A 17426-nucleotide genomic window follows, 5' to 3' on the forward strand; every position below is an offset into this window, starting at 1 on the left:
GCCCCCCCCCCCCCCCCCCCCCCCCCCCCCCCCCCCCCCCCCCCCCCCCCCCCCCCCCACAAAAAAAAAAGAAAGTCCCCTCCGTTTGTTTCAGATCTTCTCTGGCCCACGACCGTGTCGATCATCCGCTGGACAACCAACCAACCAACCGATCTGCCCCAACTCCAACCCCAAATCGCATCACCACCAGTGACTCATCCCTCTTCATACCCGGCACTTGCAGATATCTGCATGCGGGCGGAACCTAACCTACGGACTAATACCTACCTACCTGTCGGTGAAGCTTTATCAGACGGGCATCGTGCTACTGAACGTACATGGTGTACTCACTACTTGCTGTCGTGCGCAAGGTTATGTGATGTGAGATGGGGACGGATTTCAGGTGAAGGTAGGCATAAGTGAGTCATACGTAGATGGATGGCTAGCTACATAACATCACAAACTATACATGTACACTGCACTAGTAGTAATGAGAAGGCTGGGAGAAAAAAAAAATCACTACCGTATAGTAGCCTCTTTCATGCGCTCTCTAGATGTGATGTGATCCCGATCAGTATCGAACGCCATGTGGCTGGTTAGTTGGCAGTGAGTCAGCGAGGAAAGAAACAACTCCATCAATCACTCAATCAATCAGTCAAATCACTCCTACCATCACCAGGAAACAGATCTAATCTGCATGTAACCTTTTCTACTGTCACATATTTTTGCGAGCGAGTCACATCCAGAAGGGGGTATCATCCATTGGTCAATCAGCTACTAAGCCTAGCCTTGCGGAACAAGCAATCCGCGAAACCCGTACAAGTGCGCACCCATCGCGAACAAATCACAACCACATCAGACGTTGAGGCGTGCATCGACTGCTCTGCCCATCACATTCACCCCGTCAATTCCAAAACCCATCCTCCCCGCTTAGCTAGTTCCCTACATAAAAAAAAAGCCCAGCCAGACAAAGACCATCTCGATAGGGACCAAGGTGGTCATGACGAAAGGTGGAGGCCCAAAAAGGGCCGGCGACGGCCGCAGGAGACCGGTTCCCATCGACCGACTTGGGATTCCCATCGTACGTCCCTGGGAAATCAGGCTGCCGGCATGCGCAGAGGCACCGAGCAAGCCGATTCGCCAATGATGGCCCGCCAGAGCTAGAGCTAGAACACTGCCACTACCTTGAAACCCTACCCGTACGTACGTACGCAGTAGGCCCAAGAGCAAAAGACTACTCGCCGCTCACGCCCGCCCCCGAAGCGCCGGCGCACGTAATCGGCCTTCCCAACGGGCCTTTGTCATGCGTGAATCTGGTAATGGACCGTCATGGAAGTTGGGCAGCGGCAGCAATACGTAATTGTCTATATTAATGTCTCCGTGGGCTGCCTCCCGAGATATCTTGATTCTCTACACTCGCTGAATTGAATTTTCTGTTGGGTGGGCGAGGCGCATTGAACTCCAACGAACAATGCTGGTCACCTGACGCGGGGTAGAAGCCGAAACAACGCCCACGTTGAGAAACAAAGCAGCCATGTGACGTGGCAGCCAGGCTGACGGTCTCTGACCTATCATGACAGACCCGGGGCATTCGCCATGACTGCGACATGCGGTATAGAAGTCTATACCAATATGTCTTACTGTACACCGTTGACTGCTGTTGCTTCACCCATGGCGCTAGACTCGCCTCCATTGCTCGCTGGTGGATTCTTACCCATCTCAGGTATGCTTGGCGGAATAGAACCCGAGAGCCAGTGCGCTTGAGCGATTGGTGATGCACCGAGAGGAGCATCATGTAACTTCCTCAAGGCCCTCTTGATACCCTGTAGCCGCTCGCGTTCGATCAGCAACATACTCCTCGCGAATTCCTTGATGGCCTGCCGTCCCATGCGCTCGTGCAATTCCTGCCAACCAGCTAATTCGCTAGCCACAGTCTGCTGCGTGTAGCGAAGCTCCTTTGAAAGATCATCCAGCTCAACCTGAGTTCGCCTGGCTCTCTCTTCTTTCTCTTCGTTAATGCGCTGGCGTGTCTCGTCTAGTAAGCCGAGAGGCCATCTCGTAGAGCGCGATACCGAGTTATAGTTGCGTTCGATGGCTTTGCGGGCCAGGCTGATCTGCGCTATGAGATGCGGCGGCCGTGACAACGCTGTAAGCATGGCTTGAATCGTGGATTGCAGTGCCAAGATCGAAGCATGGAATATATGCTGTGGATTTGTGGCAGGTGGTGCGAGTGTCTTGATGTAAGTCTCCACCGCGGTAGTGTGAGTGGGCGGCAGAAATGCGAGTGTAGACACCATGCGGGACATCAAATATGCAGCATCATATAGGTCTGTGTCTCTCTTATTAGCGCACTGCTTCTTTTTGCTTCTAGATTACCACCTCTAATCAACATACCGTTTGTGGCGACTCCAACTGCATTGATCCTGCGCGCAAGTGTCTTCGTAGCGTAATTAACACCACGAACTGTCTCGCGCGCATGGTCCACGAATTGCTCTACCTCGTGGGTGTCCTCCAATGGTTCAAATTCATCTCGCACTCTTTCCACTCTTGTTTCCGCTTTCAAACGACTTCGCTGTTCCATCATATCTGCCTGGAGTTCTGGGACTAGAAAAAATTCCCATAGCATTTCATGTGTCGCGAACGTAGGGTGTGATAGCATGATCTTTAAGAAGGCGTTGGTACGCATTTGTATGTCCCTTAAGACCGCCCGTGATGGCTTAGAGGGAATCTGGAATGGTGATCGTTGACTCGTAACTTTAGGAATCCACGATGCCGGGTTCTCCATAGATAGCAGGGTAACAAGATGCTCAAACTCGAGTGTTGAGCGTCGGCAACTTGTCACTGTGTAGCAATTTTGTTCTGCAGGGGCGCCCGATTTCAATACTAGCCGGATGGTAGCATCTTCCACAAAGAATGACCGGACCACGCCGGTAATCCGACCATCAGAGGCAGGTGTCATGGTGAATAAAGCCAGGTCGTCGATGCGATTCCGAACCTCGTCATCTTTTGCGAGCTCTACAGCTGTTAATCCACGGGCCTCTCTAACTGCGACATCTACCCTCCTGTCAGAATAGAGGGTCCGCACCATGTCGAAACGCCCATATTTACTTGCGACCATCAGTGCGGTAAATCTCTTTTCGTTGGTAGCGTTCACGTCAACATCACAAAACAACAAGATCCTAACAGCCAGCTGCGGATCATTAACAATATGTAGAAGAGTGTTGCCTTTGAAATCCACGTGATCATCGAGATGGAGTGGCTGCCCATCCCCTTGGGCCACAGCGGCAGATTCGAGTCCAGCCTGAACCATGTTAGTGTAATCAGCATGATCATAAGACCGGCAAAGAGCAAATAATGGTGTCAAGCCATTCTTGTCTCTTTGCCGCCAAGGAATCAAGTGTCCAATTCGCGTGATCAAAGCTGGCGCATGGAACAGGTAGTGGGCTATACTTCGGCCGCGTACGTCCTGTAGAGCAAAATATTGCCGAATCTGCAGCTCAGGGCTTGATTTCAAAACGAAATCTAGAATGATGTCAATCAGCTCAGTGTGGCCCAGCTGTATAGCGGCACTTAAGAGAGTGGTGTCATCATTGTTGGTATCTTCGAGGATTATGTCCTTAGGGAAAAAATCTTCTAATGACAGGAGATATCTCAGCACCTCCGGACGCTCGTTCTGAATAGCCATCATGGGAATTGACTCGCCAAAAGAATCCTGAGTTTGGCATAGACGTTCGACAGAGGTATCTCCTTCAAGCCCACTGCCCAATGTGATGATGCTGCCAGTCCGCGAGTGATAGGAGAATTCTGAGCCGCTAGACATACTTCTAGTGTCCATGGCAACCTTCTTCACCTTCTTGACTGGAGCAGTCGGTAGATCATCTGATGGTTTGTTTTGGAACGGAAACACATGGCCTAAACCTGACCCTTGAGAGTAGGTTTCTGATGGTGTCAAAGCCGATGAAGATCGTCCGTATGAACCACTAAACATACTCCAATTTACCGAAGGAGCACGGCTCGAGAGCGGTGATGCGGGGAGATCATCATCCTCAGCGACGTCTGAAGAGCCATTTATTATTCTCCTCAGCTCGTCCACCTCACCCTTGGCTGTTGCGTCCCATAGGGCTTTGTTGCGGCGACTAGCTCGCCTTAAAATACTTGAATCGCCAAATAGGTAGGACAAAACCGCTTCAAACGTGCTCAGAGCATATCCCATTTCTCCGCTGTCAACATCATCGATGAAGATGAAGTGTTTCATGTAGAGCAGTCTTGCCTGTAGATTCTTAACCCCTGCTCTAATTACAACAAATAGGAGAAGAGACACCAGAGTATCAGCATTGACCATGAGTACGTTCTTTTCAGACGAGGTTTTGGCGTTACCGCTGGGATCTGGCTGCTCAGCTAATTGCGTGGCAGCTTTAATTGTTGCTAATAAGATTTGCATCATATCTTGAGCACTTGTTGCGTTTGCCATCCGTCTAAAGTCATCGACGGCGATACCGAGTCTTGTCGCGAGTGCGCGCTTGGCTTTAGGGCCCCCTTCTATCAAGATACCTAACTGTGAAATATCGATGAATTCCATTTGTCGTATTTTAGCGTCAAGCTCCTGGTCTTGTGGCCGCCGGAGAGTAGTGAGTCGTGGCCATATTAGATTATGTACATTTTCGGCCACGTATCTCTCAATAAGTCTCTCTACTAGCGGGCCGGTTAGCTCTGTTGTAGCACCAAGCATCGATAGCTGCTGCGTGTCGACGCCTTGAAAGAGGTCGATGGCAGTCGTAACCGCTGTTTCTAAAGAGGCTCGCATGACATGCTCATCCTCTTCAGCGAAGAAGTTCTCCACGGGCGGCGCCCCGCTGTGTCTGTCAAAACTGCTTCGTCGCCTCGGTAGACTGCTAGCCCGGACCTTCTTCATAGCGGCGGCGATAGGGCCATCCGGCGGAGGGTCTGGAATATGCGCTGCGGACGGTGGTGGAGGCAGCGGTTTATCGAAGATGGTGTTGAACTCCTTGAAAAGCATTTCGAGCCCGGGGTGCATCTGTCTCGCGATGCTTGGGAAATTGTTGAGGAGATCATGGAAGCTTTTGATATCTTTCTTCCTCGGTAGGCTGGGCTCCCCATTCTCCAGAGCGGCAGCTTGTTTCGCTTCCGCCGCTTGCCTCTTTGCCATGCCCTCCGTAAAAACGGCACGAGGAATCTCGATCTCCTCCCAGGTACCAACCAAAGGTCTCGATATGAAGTATATAAGCCATTGCCGAGGCTCGATCGTATCGGCGTGCCAAATCGTATCGGATAAAAGCTGAGACTGAGTATGCGTTTTGAAGCCTGGATATCGTTAGAGTACGGTCGCGTAAAGGGGGGCGTTGCGCATAGAGACCACCAACCCTTATTGCTGTAGACGAAGGCATCTTTGATGACAACACTTCGGCCATTGAGTGTAGTATACGGCTTGGCCTTTCCCCTCCATTCTCTCAAGTTTGAGACGCCATCCTTCCCTCCCGCGACGGAGAAGGGGCTAGGGATGCGCAGGACATGGCTCCCCAGGAATTCGTCAGTGGCGACGACGTCGGACAGCGGGGACCCGGTCTCGACTTCGCGGGAGGTGAGGAAGAACTCGGTAGTCGGAACGAGGAGGATGTAGTGGTGAACAGGCGTGCACTGGGTGGCAACGGAGCTCCCTGGCTTGAAGAAGGCGGCTAAGAAGGGGTTCAGGGGCTGCATTCAGGCAGCTGCTGTGCGCCGACGTCGCTCGGATATCGGGGTTGTTTTTTGAATTGCATGAATACAGGATACTCGAAGGTTAGAAGGAGGCTGCTGCCGATGGGACGTTCGCGATGATCCAGCTTCTTTCAGAGGTTATGACGAAACGCGCAGGGGTTGATGTATCATGGCACCTGAATTGTATACCGGCGGTACTGTCACCACTGTCGGTAATGTAGGACAGCGCAAGTTATTCTATATATAGAGGGCCGACGAGAAGTTACAACGATGGCGCCGGCGATGTCGAGGTAAGGCGAGGTGAGGCGAGGTGAGGTGAAGTATGTTGTCGCGCGCGCGGTGAGCTTGAACAGAGAGAGCGAGCTGGATGGTCGGCGCAATGCAGGAGAGAAGCCATGATTAGCTAGCTACAGCAGCTAGCTGGGCCGAGACCCAGCATGACCCAGCATGACGCCAGATAACAAGTGACAACAGCAGATCTCCATTCAGGTACATGTACGCCGGTCTAGCCGGTATCTGTACCTACGGCAGAGCTACGGGTAGCTACGGGCACGCTAATTACGCCCCTACAGGTGTCTCTCCAGTAGGTACTTACATAGAGTACTGGAATGACTATGTACATACATCTACTTCGTAGCTAGGTACTCCAAGATCCTCCAACATCTACTCCAATGTACCTCCATCAATATCGAAGGTAGATACTAACCAGGGCGTGTAGATTCAAGGCGAGATACGCGCGTCGCAGTACCCAGAGCTATTCCTTTGCTACCTTTAAGCCCACTCTAGATCCTTCCCTGGATAAGTACCTATATACCTAAGATAGGTACATCATGGATAAATCATCAAGCCGGGGAAGATAAAACCCTTCGAGAGTAAAGCATGCACATGTATACTGGGATTATATCTAGACTCTACATAATAAAATGATAACTCAGGTATACTTTGTGACTATGTTGCTACTTGAATGCTAGCAAATTCATCTCATGCCAAACCTGTAGGAAACAAGACCTATTTAGAGGTGTTATACTGAAGAATCCTCAAATGAACAGAAATCTCCGGGTTTTGGATTGTGGCATCAGATAGCGGTGGTCATGACATCTCTTACGCACAAGATGTAGTTTTCAATGCTCGCGGCTTTTTTCTCTTCATTCCTTCCTTTTACCTGCCTGGTTGATCAGTCCTTCACAGCTCCCACTAACAAGAACGTGGGCCGGATCAGCTCGACGTCCCAGCCCGGGTTACTCTTCAATTCCTCTTGCGAGGGACACCATTCCACGAAGTCCGTCAACCGGAAACCGGAGCTCAGTAACAGATTGATGTACGTACTCATAGTACGGTGTTGTTTGTGAACCCCCTCGACGAACCAGCTCCTGGTCCGCAACCCCTCTTGTTGATAGGCGTCGACTTGCCAAGCTTTACGTCCAGTATCCTCGTCCACCACAACAAGACTCGGCGTGGTCGGCGCTGTGAACAGCGGATGCTCAACTGAGAAGACAAATCGGCCGCCGCGCTTCAAACTTCTGCTGATCTCCGCCACTAGACTCGGAAGATTGGTGAGGTAGTGGAACGTGAGCGAGCTATACACCACATCGTACTCATCGTCGGGAAGCGTGAGGTTCTCAAGGTCTGCCTGCTCGTACGCAATACCATCGTCCGCCGTCATGCTGTGCGCTTTTTCTAGCATTTTCTCGGAGAGGTCAATGCCTCGTACGCGCGCGGCACCCCCTGAACGCGCGAAACGCGAGAACCATCCGAACCCACACCCGAGGTCCAACACCTGTGCTTCTTTGAGGGTGGGCAACATCTCGCGTAGGCGCGGCCACTCGGGTGCGCCATCCAATCCCTTTGTCTGCCGATCTAGCTTTACGTAGTTCTCGAAGAACTCGCTCTGGTCGTAAACGTTCTGTGACATTTCGGGTTGAACGAAGACGAGTCGCTTCCGCGCTTGTATACTGAAATGGTCATGCAAGTGTCTTGAGCGCGTAATAAGCTAATGATCATGTCGAACACCTAGAGGCAGAAGTAATGATAAACAATCATCTCTTCGATAAATCATGCAGCAGTGTAAGGCTCTGTTATACACCATATAATCCCGCCATTTGTTTCAGCAGCAGTGCTAGATATGCACGAGGCCATCTCTGATTACCCCGCCTCACAATATTCGGCGTGAGTCACCCGACGCCAGCGCTTTGATGTTAACAAACCTAAGAGAGAATAGACGGGAAATGAAGATTTGACGTCTATTTTGATAACAAGACTTCTCTATGGCAGTGGGCAGGTTTGTAGCGGGATAATATGGCTCCAAGTGTGATGTACACCGACGCCTCGTCCCTGCGCATTCCTGTACACGTGGGTGTCAACGGATATATGCTGCCATAGCGCGAACTCCAAATCGGTTTCGTTCTTAATCTTCCGTAATAATTTGTCATATTTCCCTATACAGAAGTCGCCTTTTCAATTCAGGTTATCGGAGCAATGAGGTGGTGGCCATCAAAGGCCGTTACCTGCCCTTAAAGGCCCGTAGCCGCTTCTCTGGGCATATCCTTCAGCTATCCAAATAGAAGGGAAGTGTCAAGGGCGTGGTCAGTTTGTTTTATATCCCAGTCGTTAACACTGGTCATGCCCTATTCTCTTAGCCATCCGCAGCAAATAATGGACCGCGTAGCTCAGAAATGCTCTTCATAATTGAATCATTCATATATCATTATCCTATACAGTATTCTTATCATAACCTTGCTGAATTTGATCGCCATGAGGCATTATGAAAATCTATGAAATATTTCAGGGGATCACAGCGCGTTTGCTAGCACGTAGCAGCCCACCATCCCTCTCCGTCCTCAGCCAACAGCCAACACCACAACAATTCAACAGCATGGAACAAAACAAGAGGTGGTGTGGCGTCGTTGCGCAAGCACATGAACAAGTCGATGCAGCTGCTCCGTGAAAGCATGGCCCCATGAACTTGTGCTTGCTACTTAGTAAGTCTCCAAGAGCTGAATTTTGGCTCAGTCATGACTGAAACGAAGCTGTGGGGGAAGCCCTACCGTTATTGCAAATTCTTTGACAGGCCTGATGGTTGAGGAAATGTACTTGAGGTGATACGCCCTCGGTGTGCCAAGATTCGTTCAAGGTGGTAACCATAGCATAGCGTCTCAATGTCTATTAAACGACCAGCAGCCAACAGACATAGATAAGTACGATTAGGTCTTTACTCGTAGGGTCAGTTGTCAATAGAGGTTATTGTTTGTTTGGTGTCATTGCATTGCGGTACAGCGTCGCGGCAGTCCAGCTCGATATCACAATTGGAGCAGATGTAACGGCTGTCGTTACACAGATGGTAGAGTAGTATGGACGTGGTGGTTATTGTGTTCACTCGGCTGGTGTGAGCACATCTCTCATCTTCCCTTATCCATGATCTATCCTATTCACTAATGCGTCGTTAAACTTAGATCGCCGCTACGACCTCCGGTCTAATTTCGAGCACAGATTCTGAGGACTTCGGACATGTCAAAAATGTAAATGTCTTTGGAACGTTTCTTGTTACTTAAGCTGCAGCAGCAGCTATGAAGTCTCAGAACCCCGTGCTCTACGATGTTTCGGTGCCTGGCAAAGGTAGCACTCGTGGATCAATCGTGATCATCGACTCCTTGGCCTCTGTGATCATATTGCCAAATATGGCGCAGTACAATACTGCGAAACACAGGGCGTTAGCTAAAGTAAGGCCGCAGGTAGGAAAGGGGTTCCATTGCGCTTAGGCACTGAGCGATTACGTATGTTAAATACCCGATTTTCAGCTAACTAGCCAATTGAAGAACGAGACATCGCAGAGCATTTCCAGATAAAGTAGGAAGTGCGCAGTAAGCCGACGAATTAGGCGCTCGTCTTGTTACTCTGAATTCACTAGTCGTGTCTACTTAGCTTCAAAGTACCATCCAGCTAGGTATTCAAGAATGCCCTCCCAGTGCGGAAGCTCACAAGCTAAAGCAATATACAAATCCGGACGAACAAGCACAATCCTTCCCTCGCCTTCTCCATCTTTCTCAATACCGTATCTGTCCCTGAGCTCGCCGACTTGATCTATGCTTTGATTATCGTAGCCGAACTCTTCCTCACGCTGATCCGATATTAAATACACGCAAACGTGACCTCGGAAGCGCTGCATGATGGTATCGCGGACACGCGCGGCGAGCGCTATCTGGCCAGGTTTCCTCTCCGAAGACAGGTCTGGGACGATGAGAAGAGTGAATTCGGGACGGCGAAAGATGTCATATGCGTAGCGTTGTGGAGAGACTGTGAGCAACGCATCGGGGGCACGGCTCCCTGGTTTTGGGCCAGGAACGGGATTGTTCTGGTAAATGAGTGGGAGGAGTGGTGTGACAGTTTCGGTGTAGTTATGGGCTATGCCAGAGACGAGATACACGCATTTCTCTTCCCAGTCGGGCACCTGGGTTAGAGGAAAGCGGTCTGCAGGCTCAATTCCGAAGCCCAGGACAATCTTGTGAGTTGCGGCGGCACCTGCGGTGATTTGTTCACCAATGGGCTTGCGCTCCTTTTCGTAGGTGTCGAGGATGCCGGGGGATGCTTGGCCTTTGTACACAGCTGCGAGCTTCCAGCCTAGATTGAATGCGTCCTGCATACACCCATTCATCCCCTGACCGCCGGCAGGCGAGTGGACGTGACTAGCGTCACCACAAATAAGCAGTCTGCCATGGCGATACCGCGAGGCCATGTTGCTATATGCGTCCCAGGTCGTTGCCCATTCAGGTTTACCGACCTTGATGCCGACGCCGAGTTTGTCGGAGACTTCTTGAAACATCTGCTGCTTGTCTTCCCTCTTCGCAAGTTCACCTGTGGGATCGGACATATAGATACGATAGAGATTATCTCCAGGCATGCTTGAGAATACCATGAAGAGGTCTTTGCTGAAGAAGTAGTGCATCCAATCGGTATCGATTTTGACGTTTTCCAGCGGACCGTCCATCATAGCCATCGAAGCCAGATAATTGCCGGGAAAGTCTATTCCAGCAGCTTGACGAACAAAGCTTCTGACACCATCACACCCAACTACCCAAGGATAGCTGACCTTCTCATGCTTTCCATCCGGTAACTGGATTACAGCGGTGGCTCTCCCCTTGGCTTCCACCTCTTCTGGTTTTGAAAGACCGATGAGCTGAGTCGAGTATTCCGGTACCACACCGTGTGTAGCAAGGAGATGATTCCTGAGCACTTGCTCGAAGTTGTTCTGGCTGATCTTATACCAGAACGGATATCTCGTGGGAAGGGATGTGAAGTCATTCTTTGGGCACTGCTCGGGAGGAATTCCCGGGAAATTGAAGATATTCCCTGGACATTCTAGACATACTTCCTTCATCCGGGGGCTGATTGACATGTGGTCAAACATCTCCATTGTGCGAGCATGAATGCTAAATGCTCGGGCTGTGTGTGACGCACCCCGGCGCTTCTCAATAATGCGTACGGGAATCTGACGACGAAGAAGCTCATAACACAAGATGAGCCCCGTAGGCCCTCCTCCAACGATGAGGATCTCGTTGGACTCTCTGATATCTGTCGGTTCGCTCATGGTTTGGACAGCTAGTTCGCCACTGCTTCAGTATTCTACGTAGCTTGTATGGTAAATGTGAGATCGCAAGGTTTTATATCTGCCGGCAGCAGTGTGGGTGCACAACCAGTAAAGGGGATAATTATACGACAAGCTCTGTTCTCCACCCAGAGCTTCAAGGGGCTAACCATAATAGTTAAGATGGGATGATACGGATGACTCCTGCTCACACCATCTTAGTTACGACTCTGCCACGACTATTGCCAAGAAAATTTCTAAGCTCGATAAAACTATCCGCATTCTGATGGTGAGTGCGTTGCTCGTAATCAAGCTAAGAATGCGCTTGACTTAAACTTGTGAAGCTACGTTCTCTCCACTCCATTAACCCAGCTGTGGGTTCTAGATAGCAGTCAGCCATTTTCAAGGCTGAGAGCTAAGCGCAAAAAGAAGGTGGTGTAAGATCAACCAACCATAATGGTCTTGGCATCTAGCCGTTTCTAGTAATTGCCCTTGAATACTCAATACCTCTATATTAGCTACCTATTACAGCCATTACACCTATAGCTATTATATTAGTTACCGCTGGCTATAAAGGCTATACTGGCTGCGAAGGCTACGTTGGTTGCGCTGGCTACGAAGGCTAGGTATACTAGCTACGAAGGCTACGAAGGGTTATATAAGGGCTATAAGGGCTTTAAAAGCTATAAAAGGTTGTAAAGGTAAAAACTAAGGGTATACTCATAGAGTACTCACTTAATACTAATAAAAAGACTAATATTAAATGAATACTCTATAAGTATACCCTTAGTTTTACCTTTACAATTAGCCTTCGTAGCCAGTATAGCCTTCGTAGCCAGCGTAGCCAGCGTAGCCTTCGCAACCAGTATAGCCTTCGCAGCCAATATAGCCTTCGCAGCCAGTCATATACTAGTTAGTTGGTATAGTGGCTGTGGTGGCTAATACTTTTTGTACTCTGCTACTTAGAGTATTTAAGGGTAATTATTGAAACGGCTAGCTGCCAAGACATTTATGGTCGGTTGATCTATAGTCACCCTGCACTTGTCTTAGGGCTGATGAGTGGACGTTAATGTGGAGAGGAATATACGGGCAGGGTTTGCCAAGGCTCGTCCTTGGTTTTGGACTAAGGCCTGGAACATTTGCCGAGTAAAACTGGGACTCAGGGCAAGTCCAATGAGCGCTTGCCGAGGCAAGCTGAGAGTTAGTGTATAATTGATCTAGAACACGTTATAAAATATTATTATCTCATCAGACCGATGGAAACTTATGGGTTTGGGCATAGTAGTGTAGTGATATCGTGAGCGTGACGAGCACCACTGAGCACCCAGTCACCTAAAGCAATGACAATATAATTACTAGTTAGTCTTAAGTGTGTAGCTTGAGCTGAGGGATAAGGTCTTTCTATTGATAATCAAGCAGGTGTTCCATACCAACCTAGCGAGATCTACAATGAAAGTTTGATGAGTATACTATTGAGGCAAAAGGATATAAGATTCCGTTTGAGTTGAAGTAAACCTGACAGGCTAATTCGGCTTACGAGGTAGGTGTAATATCATGGGCTCGGACTCCCCTTAGTATTCGGCATCGAAAGTCTCAGGAAACCATGACCCTACTGCTACCTACCTGCGAGTCAGCTTCACCCTGAAAATACTACCCCTGACAGTTACAAGCACCACATGGACTTGGAAGTATCATCCTTATAACCATGGTCTCATCAGTGCAGTAAGGTTGTGCAGCTTCTCAACAAATACTCCTATAATCATCGTTTTCCTAAGTACATAACTTCAAGTATATACGCACACAGTGCAATGAATCGTAAACGCTTGTTTAGTAGGTATTTCTATGTTAGGCTGGCACTATTTCCGGATACTCCCGCGCTGAGACATGTGTGTTGAATAAAGAAAATGTCTTACCATAGCGGGTACCCTCGATACTACTTCTTTGTAACCAAAATCTATATAGAACGTAGCCCACCCTTGTAACTGATAGCCAGCAGCCACTTAAAAGGTAGTAGCAATTCATCTACACATAGCACCGGAACCATTTGTTCCTTGTCCACTCGCCGATCTACAAAGCACTCCTTGTGCCACACAATATTACAAATCTGATAATTAATGAACCTACTTTCTTCTACATTGTAATATTTCATGATCTAAGTCGCACCTTTTTATTTTGACGGTCGATTTATGGCTTGAACCGTGACTGAGACGGTTCGAAAAAAAATGTCTGACCATCATGTATTGCAACTGGCCAACGAGATAGAGTGCTACTTTTCGACATCAACTTTCTGGCAGTATGAACAAATGATGGGCCATGGTGGGTTTGGTTTCATATTCCGCGTAGGTCAGAAGGGCAGGCCGGATGGATTTCGGCTCGCCGTGAAAATCGCACTACATACTGCAGTCGCTCAACTGCGGAATGAAATTACTACATTAAAGGTTCGGCCTATTCACGACCCGCTTTATATTGACGGTTTACTGAAAGAGTAGAAACAAGCAACTCAACGGAGCCAAGCATATTATCAAAATGATTGCGTCTGCTGATACCGAAAAGCCAATGTATGACAATAATCGGTTCCCTCCCCTAGCCTGGGTGTTCGATCCCCTGACTAGAATCCGAGGACCTATACTTGCGATGGAATTTATGAACGGTGGTAATCTGGTTAATTTGTTTGATCGGATCGCGGCAGACGGGGGGCATATGCCGAACAGACTACTATGGTCGTTGTTTCTCTGTAGTAGGTTCTCTGCTAGACTCGTTATTGTATCTTGCGCCCTCCATACATTCATTATAGATAGACTAATTGAGCCGCCATAGTGATACGAGCTTGTATTGGGATGGCATATCCTATAGGTGCCCCACTAGGTAGTTCGACGCCAATACTGGAAACGATTCCACATAATAGGGAGCCGTCCCTTCTGCAACACAATGATATTGAACTAAGGAATATGATGATGAGGACGGAAGAGCACGATAGGGAACACCAAGAGGGGTTTACATTCAAGTTAATCGACTTTGGCGCTGCGCAGGTTAGTCTCGATGCTAACGGAGGACCGCCAGATAATCTGTTTGGGGTATCTCAGGTAAATAGTGACAATCGCTAGTTTCAAGCTAAGCTACATAGATCTGAGCTGATCAACGTCTTATATAGGCACTGGCTTCGTTAATTACCATGAAGCCATTCAAGATTTTCAACGAAGCGGGAATACACGAAGGCTTCGAGACTATTGGTGCCTACCTACTTCCCAAAAATGGGAGAGATCCTTATCCATGGCTTGACAAGGATCTAGCTCATCTCATGGCTGAGTGCATGTACAGAGACCCAGCTAGGCGACCTACGTTAGAGCAAGCATTTACTCGAGCTAGCCAAGCCGTTAAAGGAAAAACTCCAGATAATTTTCCTAACCCTCAGGAGGAAACTGATCAGGTGGTCAGGAACTTTACGCAACAGTTCGTAACCAGTAATTGAAGTTTTGAGACTGAACTGCTAAGATAGTATCACAGGTACATTTTCGATCCTAGTCCTACATAGTGAGACTTGTAAATTCAATACAAGGTTATCAATATGAGGATATCGCTCGTCATATCTGCATACACGTCAAACAAGGTATTATATACTTCTAGCAAGGCCTACCCGCGATCCGCCTATGTGATTAGGCCGTATATAAGGGACGAGGTTTTATATAAGCTAGATGGAGATTATCCCTGATTCTGGTATACGAATAACGGCTATCACAGGCGAATTAGCTTAGTCTCCTGCCCGCTGTCCCATTCAATATTGTAGCAGTTATTGATTCTGATCAAAGGTTGAGAATTTTAGATAAGGTTTATATGGTTGTGTATTGGTCATGAAGCTAGTAACCCCTTGATTTTCTCGGATTTCATGTATTCTTGGAGTGGTCCTTTGAGTTAAAGTGATCTAATTAGCGGGTATGAAATATATTATTGAACAAAATGTTGCAACGGCCATGATTACATTATTTTGATGGAGCTGGGATGCCAAATACTCTTAGCTTTCTAGCCGCAGTCTCAAGGAAAAACTGAAACTGAGTGTCAATTATCTGAGTGGGTGATATATCAAGTTTCCCTCGCTGCGACGGAGTAACTTGCGTATGTGTCATCATTTGTAGAGGAGTCTAGCTTGATTCCACTCCAGCTGACCTAAACTTTTGATCACACAATCATTCCATCTACAATCTATTCTGACACGAAATCCAACTTCGCACGTTCAAACACCCTGTGAGTTCGGCCATGCTAACCTATTGGTTTAGACCTGCAGCAAAGAACTCTGGATATCGGAACCCTGCGACCTCGTACTTGTCCAGTGCTTCCTGAATCTCAGCCATCTCGCTGTCAGTGAGTTCAACTTCTTGGGTGTTCTCTTTTACTTGGGTTGCTTTAGTACCACCAGGAATGGCGAGGACGCCATGTTGTTTTACCCATGCAATAGCCACGTGAGCAGGCGTGACCCCCTTCTTCTTCGCGATACCTTGTACAAACTCAGCTAATTTCACGTTTTGTTCGAAATTACCGGGTTGGAAGCGTGGAAAGTGGTGTCGTGGATCGTCTTTAGGAATGTCGTCGAGCGTTTTGAATTTCCCTGAAAGCACGCCGCGATCCAATACACCGTAGCCAATAATGGGGATCCCCAGCTCGTGGCAAGTATCGACGATACCACCCTTTTCGAGGGTATGGCGCGAGAAAAGGCTAATCTCCACCTCAACGCCGGCGCATGGGTGTACCGCATGTGCTCGGCGGATCGTGTTGGCGTTGACTTCGCTCAAACCATAAGAACCGATCTTCCCCTCCTTAATCAATTCAGCGAGGGTCTTGACCATATTCTCGACAGGCACGTTTGGATCAATACGAGCGCATTCGAATAGGTCAACAGGGTGGGTGCCACCTAATTGGCGCAGAGCATCGTCTACAGAGGCCCGAATACCCTCTGGTGTACAGTCTGGGGTCAGGGTGGCAAAGTTATACGCTCCCTTGATGCTGATCACAACCTTGGTAGCATCCTTAGGATACTGGGTGAAATAGTCTTTAAGAAGCACAAGGGAATTCGCCTCAGGGGGGCCATAGAACAATCCCTGGGTTGAATAGCGGTGTCAGTAAATTTTGTAGCCTAGGACTGATATATGTAACTTCTACTAACACCGTTCCAAAAGTTGGCTCCATTGTCAATGGCTGCCTTCAACGACTTGATAGCGTCATCATGAGAAACAGTTCCAAGGGCGGTCAGATCTGCCACCGATAAGCCAGAAGTTCATGATGCGCGTTGGGCAATGGCTCTTGCATTGTCTAGGGAGAACCTACTCATCATGCCATAACCAATAGGGTTTACAGGCTTTCCTGCAATAGTCGAAGGTGGGAGGTTTCCAGGCATCGTAATCGTTTCAAGACTATGGTGTTTATATTTTTGTGCGATGAAAAAAGGACTTGAGATAAATCTGTGAGGTTGATGTGAGTCTGTATTCCAAGTTGCCAACGAGAAATCTGGCCAGCTCCATTTTATATTGACACTCGCAACAATCTCATGGGCATGAAATATGATGTATGAGCATGGACTACGTATACACAACAATCCGGATATAATTAGAACTAACTCCACGGCAAGGGCGGCCACTGCATGATACTATACCATTGTCCCATAATGCTCTTGTCACACGGCGCAGACTGCCGGGTCTGCCGGGACCCCCTGGGCCACTTACGGCTAACAGTACCCCTGGCGAAAGTAAGGCTATGTATAAACGATTGGGTACGGAATCACAAGGTCAGATTGTTAGATGCAAGCAACCAACAGTTAAAGCATGAGAGCCCAACGGGTAAAGGAGTCCTAGATTGTATGAAGTGGCGTTGAAGGAGTAGAGACTCGAAACCCCCCGAAGCCGAGACGCGGAGAGGGACTGTTGCATAGTATTACAGTGCTTCGATATACTCATACGCAAATGACAACTTAAGTCACCGGCCGCTGACTGCCTACTAAACGCACTCATGGATGTAACACGGGATGGTGCAAAGCCCGAAATCTCTGTGCTGAGCTTTGATCACGTGACACTACAGACTATTGTCGGGCCGCGCGTTTCATCGGAAGTAGGGTCCGGAGGTTAGGAGATCTCGCTTACTTCTAATGTCCGAGATAGAAGGCGATGAA

At 48.6% G+C, this 17426-nt stretch overlaps 5 protein-coding genes across 5 annotated transcripts; 1 reads left to right on the plus strand and 4 right to left on the minus strand.

Moving 5' to 3' along the window:
* Positions 1–1616: 1616 nt before the first annotated feature.
* On the minus strand, positions 1617–5697 carry F5B22DRAFT_634644 (uncharacterized protein; the record flags this gene model as incomplete). The annotated part of the gene is made up of 3 exons (XM_047977010.1): positions 1617–2308; positions 2374–5301; positions 5361–5697. 3 exons carry the CDS (start codon positions 5695–5697, stop codon positions 1617–1619), a joined length of 3957 nt encoding a protein of 1318 aa, XP_047833252.1.
* An 870-nt stretch (positions 5698–6567) lies between these two features.
* F5B22DRAFT_566988 (methyltransferase domain protein) lies at positions 6568–7770 on the minus strand. The gene has a single exon (XM_047973117.1). It carries the CDS (start codon positions 7604–7606, stop codon positions 6869–6871), a length of 738 nt encoding a protein of 245 aa, XP_047833253.1. The 5' UTR covers positions 7607–7770; the 3' UTR covers positions 6568–6868.
* A 1306-nt stretch (positions 7771–9076) lies between these two features.
* Positions 9077–11602, minus strand: F5B22DRAFT_566998 (pentachlorophenol monooxygenase). Its single transcript, XM_047973118.1, has one exon. The coding sequence runs from the start codon at positions 11273–11275 to the stop codon at positions 9605–9607; it is 1671 nt and encodes a 556-aa protein (XP_047833254.1). The 5' UTR covers positions 11276–11602; the 3' UTR covers positions 9077–9604.
* A 2624-nt stretch (positions 11603–14226) lies between these two features.
* Positions 14227–14741, plus strand: F5B22DRAFT_643965 (uncharacterized protein; the record flags this gene model as incomplete). Its single annotated transcript, XM_047978354.1, has 2 exons — positions 14227–14355; positions 14424–14741. The coding sequence occupies 2 exons, from the start codon at positions 14227–14229 to the stop codon at positions 14739–14741; spliced, it is 447 nt and encodes a 148-aa protein (XP_047833255.1).
* A 352-nt stretch (positions 14742–15093) lies between these two features.
* On the minus strand, positions 15094–17118 carry F5B22DRAFT_596264 (NADP-dependent oxidoreductase domain-containing protein). The gene is made up of 3 exons (XM_047974212.1): positions 16589–17118; positions 16428–16516; positions 15094–16362 (listed from the first exon to the last, which is right to left on the minus strand). Exons 1-3 carry the CDS (start codon positions 16656–16658, stop codon positions 15532–15534), a joined length of 990 nt encoding a protein of 329 aa, XP_047833256.1. The 5' UTR covers positions 16659–17118; the 3' UTR covers positions 15094–15531.
* Positions 17119–17426: the final 308 nt, after the last annotated feature.

This window comes from Xylaria bambusicola (genome assembly GCF_022495145.1).
Source record: "Xylaria bambusicola strain CBS 139988 unplaced genomic scaffold F5B22scaffold_9, whole genome shotgun sequence".
NCBI classification, from domain to species: Eukaryota; Fungi; Ascomycota; class Sordariomycetes; order Xylariales; family Xylariaceae; genus Xylaria; species Xylaria bambusicola.

Bases quoted from the DNA above. Each gene is read 5' to 3' on its own strand.
- F5B22DRAFT_566988 (XM_047973117.1), bottom strand. From the start codon at position 7,606: ATGTCACAGAACGTTTACGACCAGAGCGAGTTCTTCGAGAACTACGTA.
- F5B22DRAFT_566998 (XM_047973118.1), bottom strand. From the start codon at position 11,275: ATGAGCGAACCGACAGATATCAGAGAGTCCAACGAGATCCTCATCGTT.
- F5B22DRAFT_596264 (XM_047974212.1), bottom strand. From the start codon at position 16,658: ATGCCTGGAAACCTCCCACCTTCGACTATTGCAGGAAAGCCTGTAAAC. The intron at 16,517-16,588 runs GTAGGTTCTCCC...TATCGGTGGCAG, and splicing joins TATTGGTTATGGCATGATGA to ATCTGACCGCCCTTGGAACT. The intron at 16,363-16,427 runs GTTAGTAGAAGT...TATTCAACCCAG, and splicing joins GAGCCAACTTTTGGAACGGT to GGATTGTTCTATGGCCCCCC.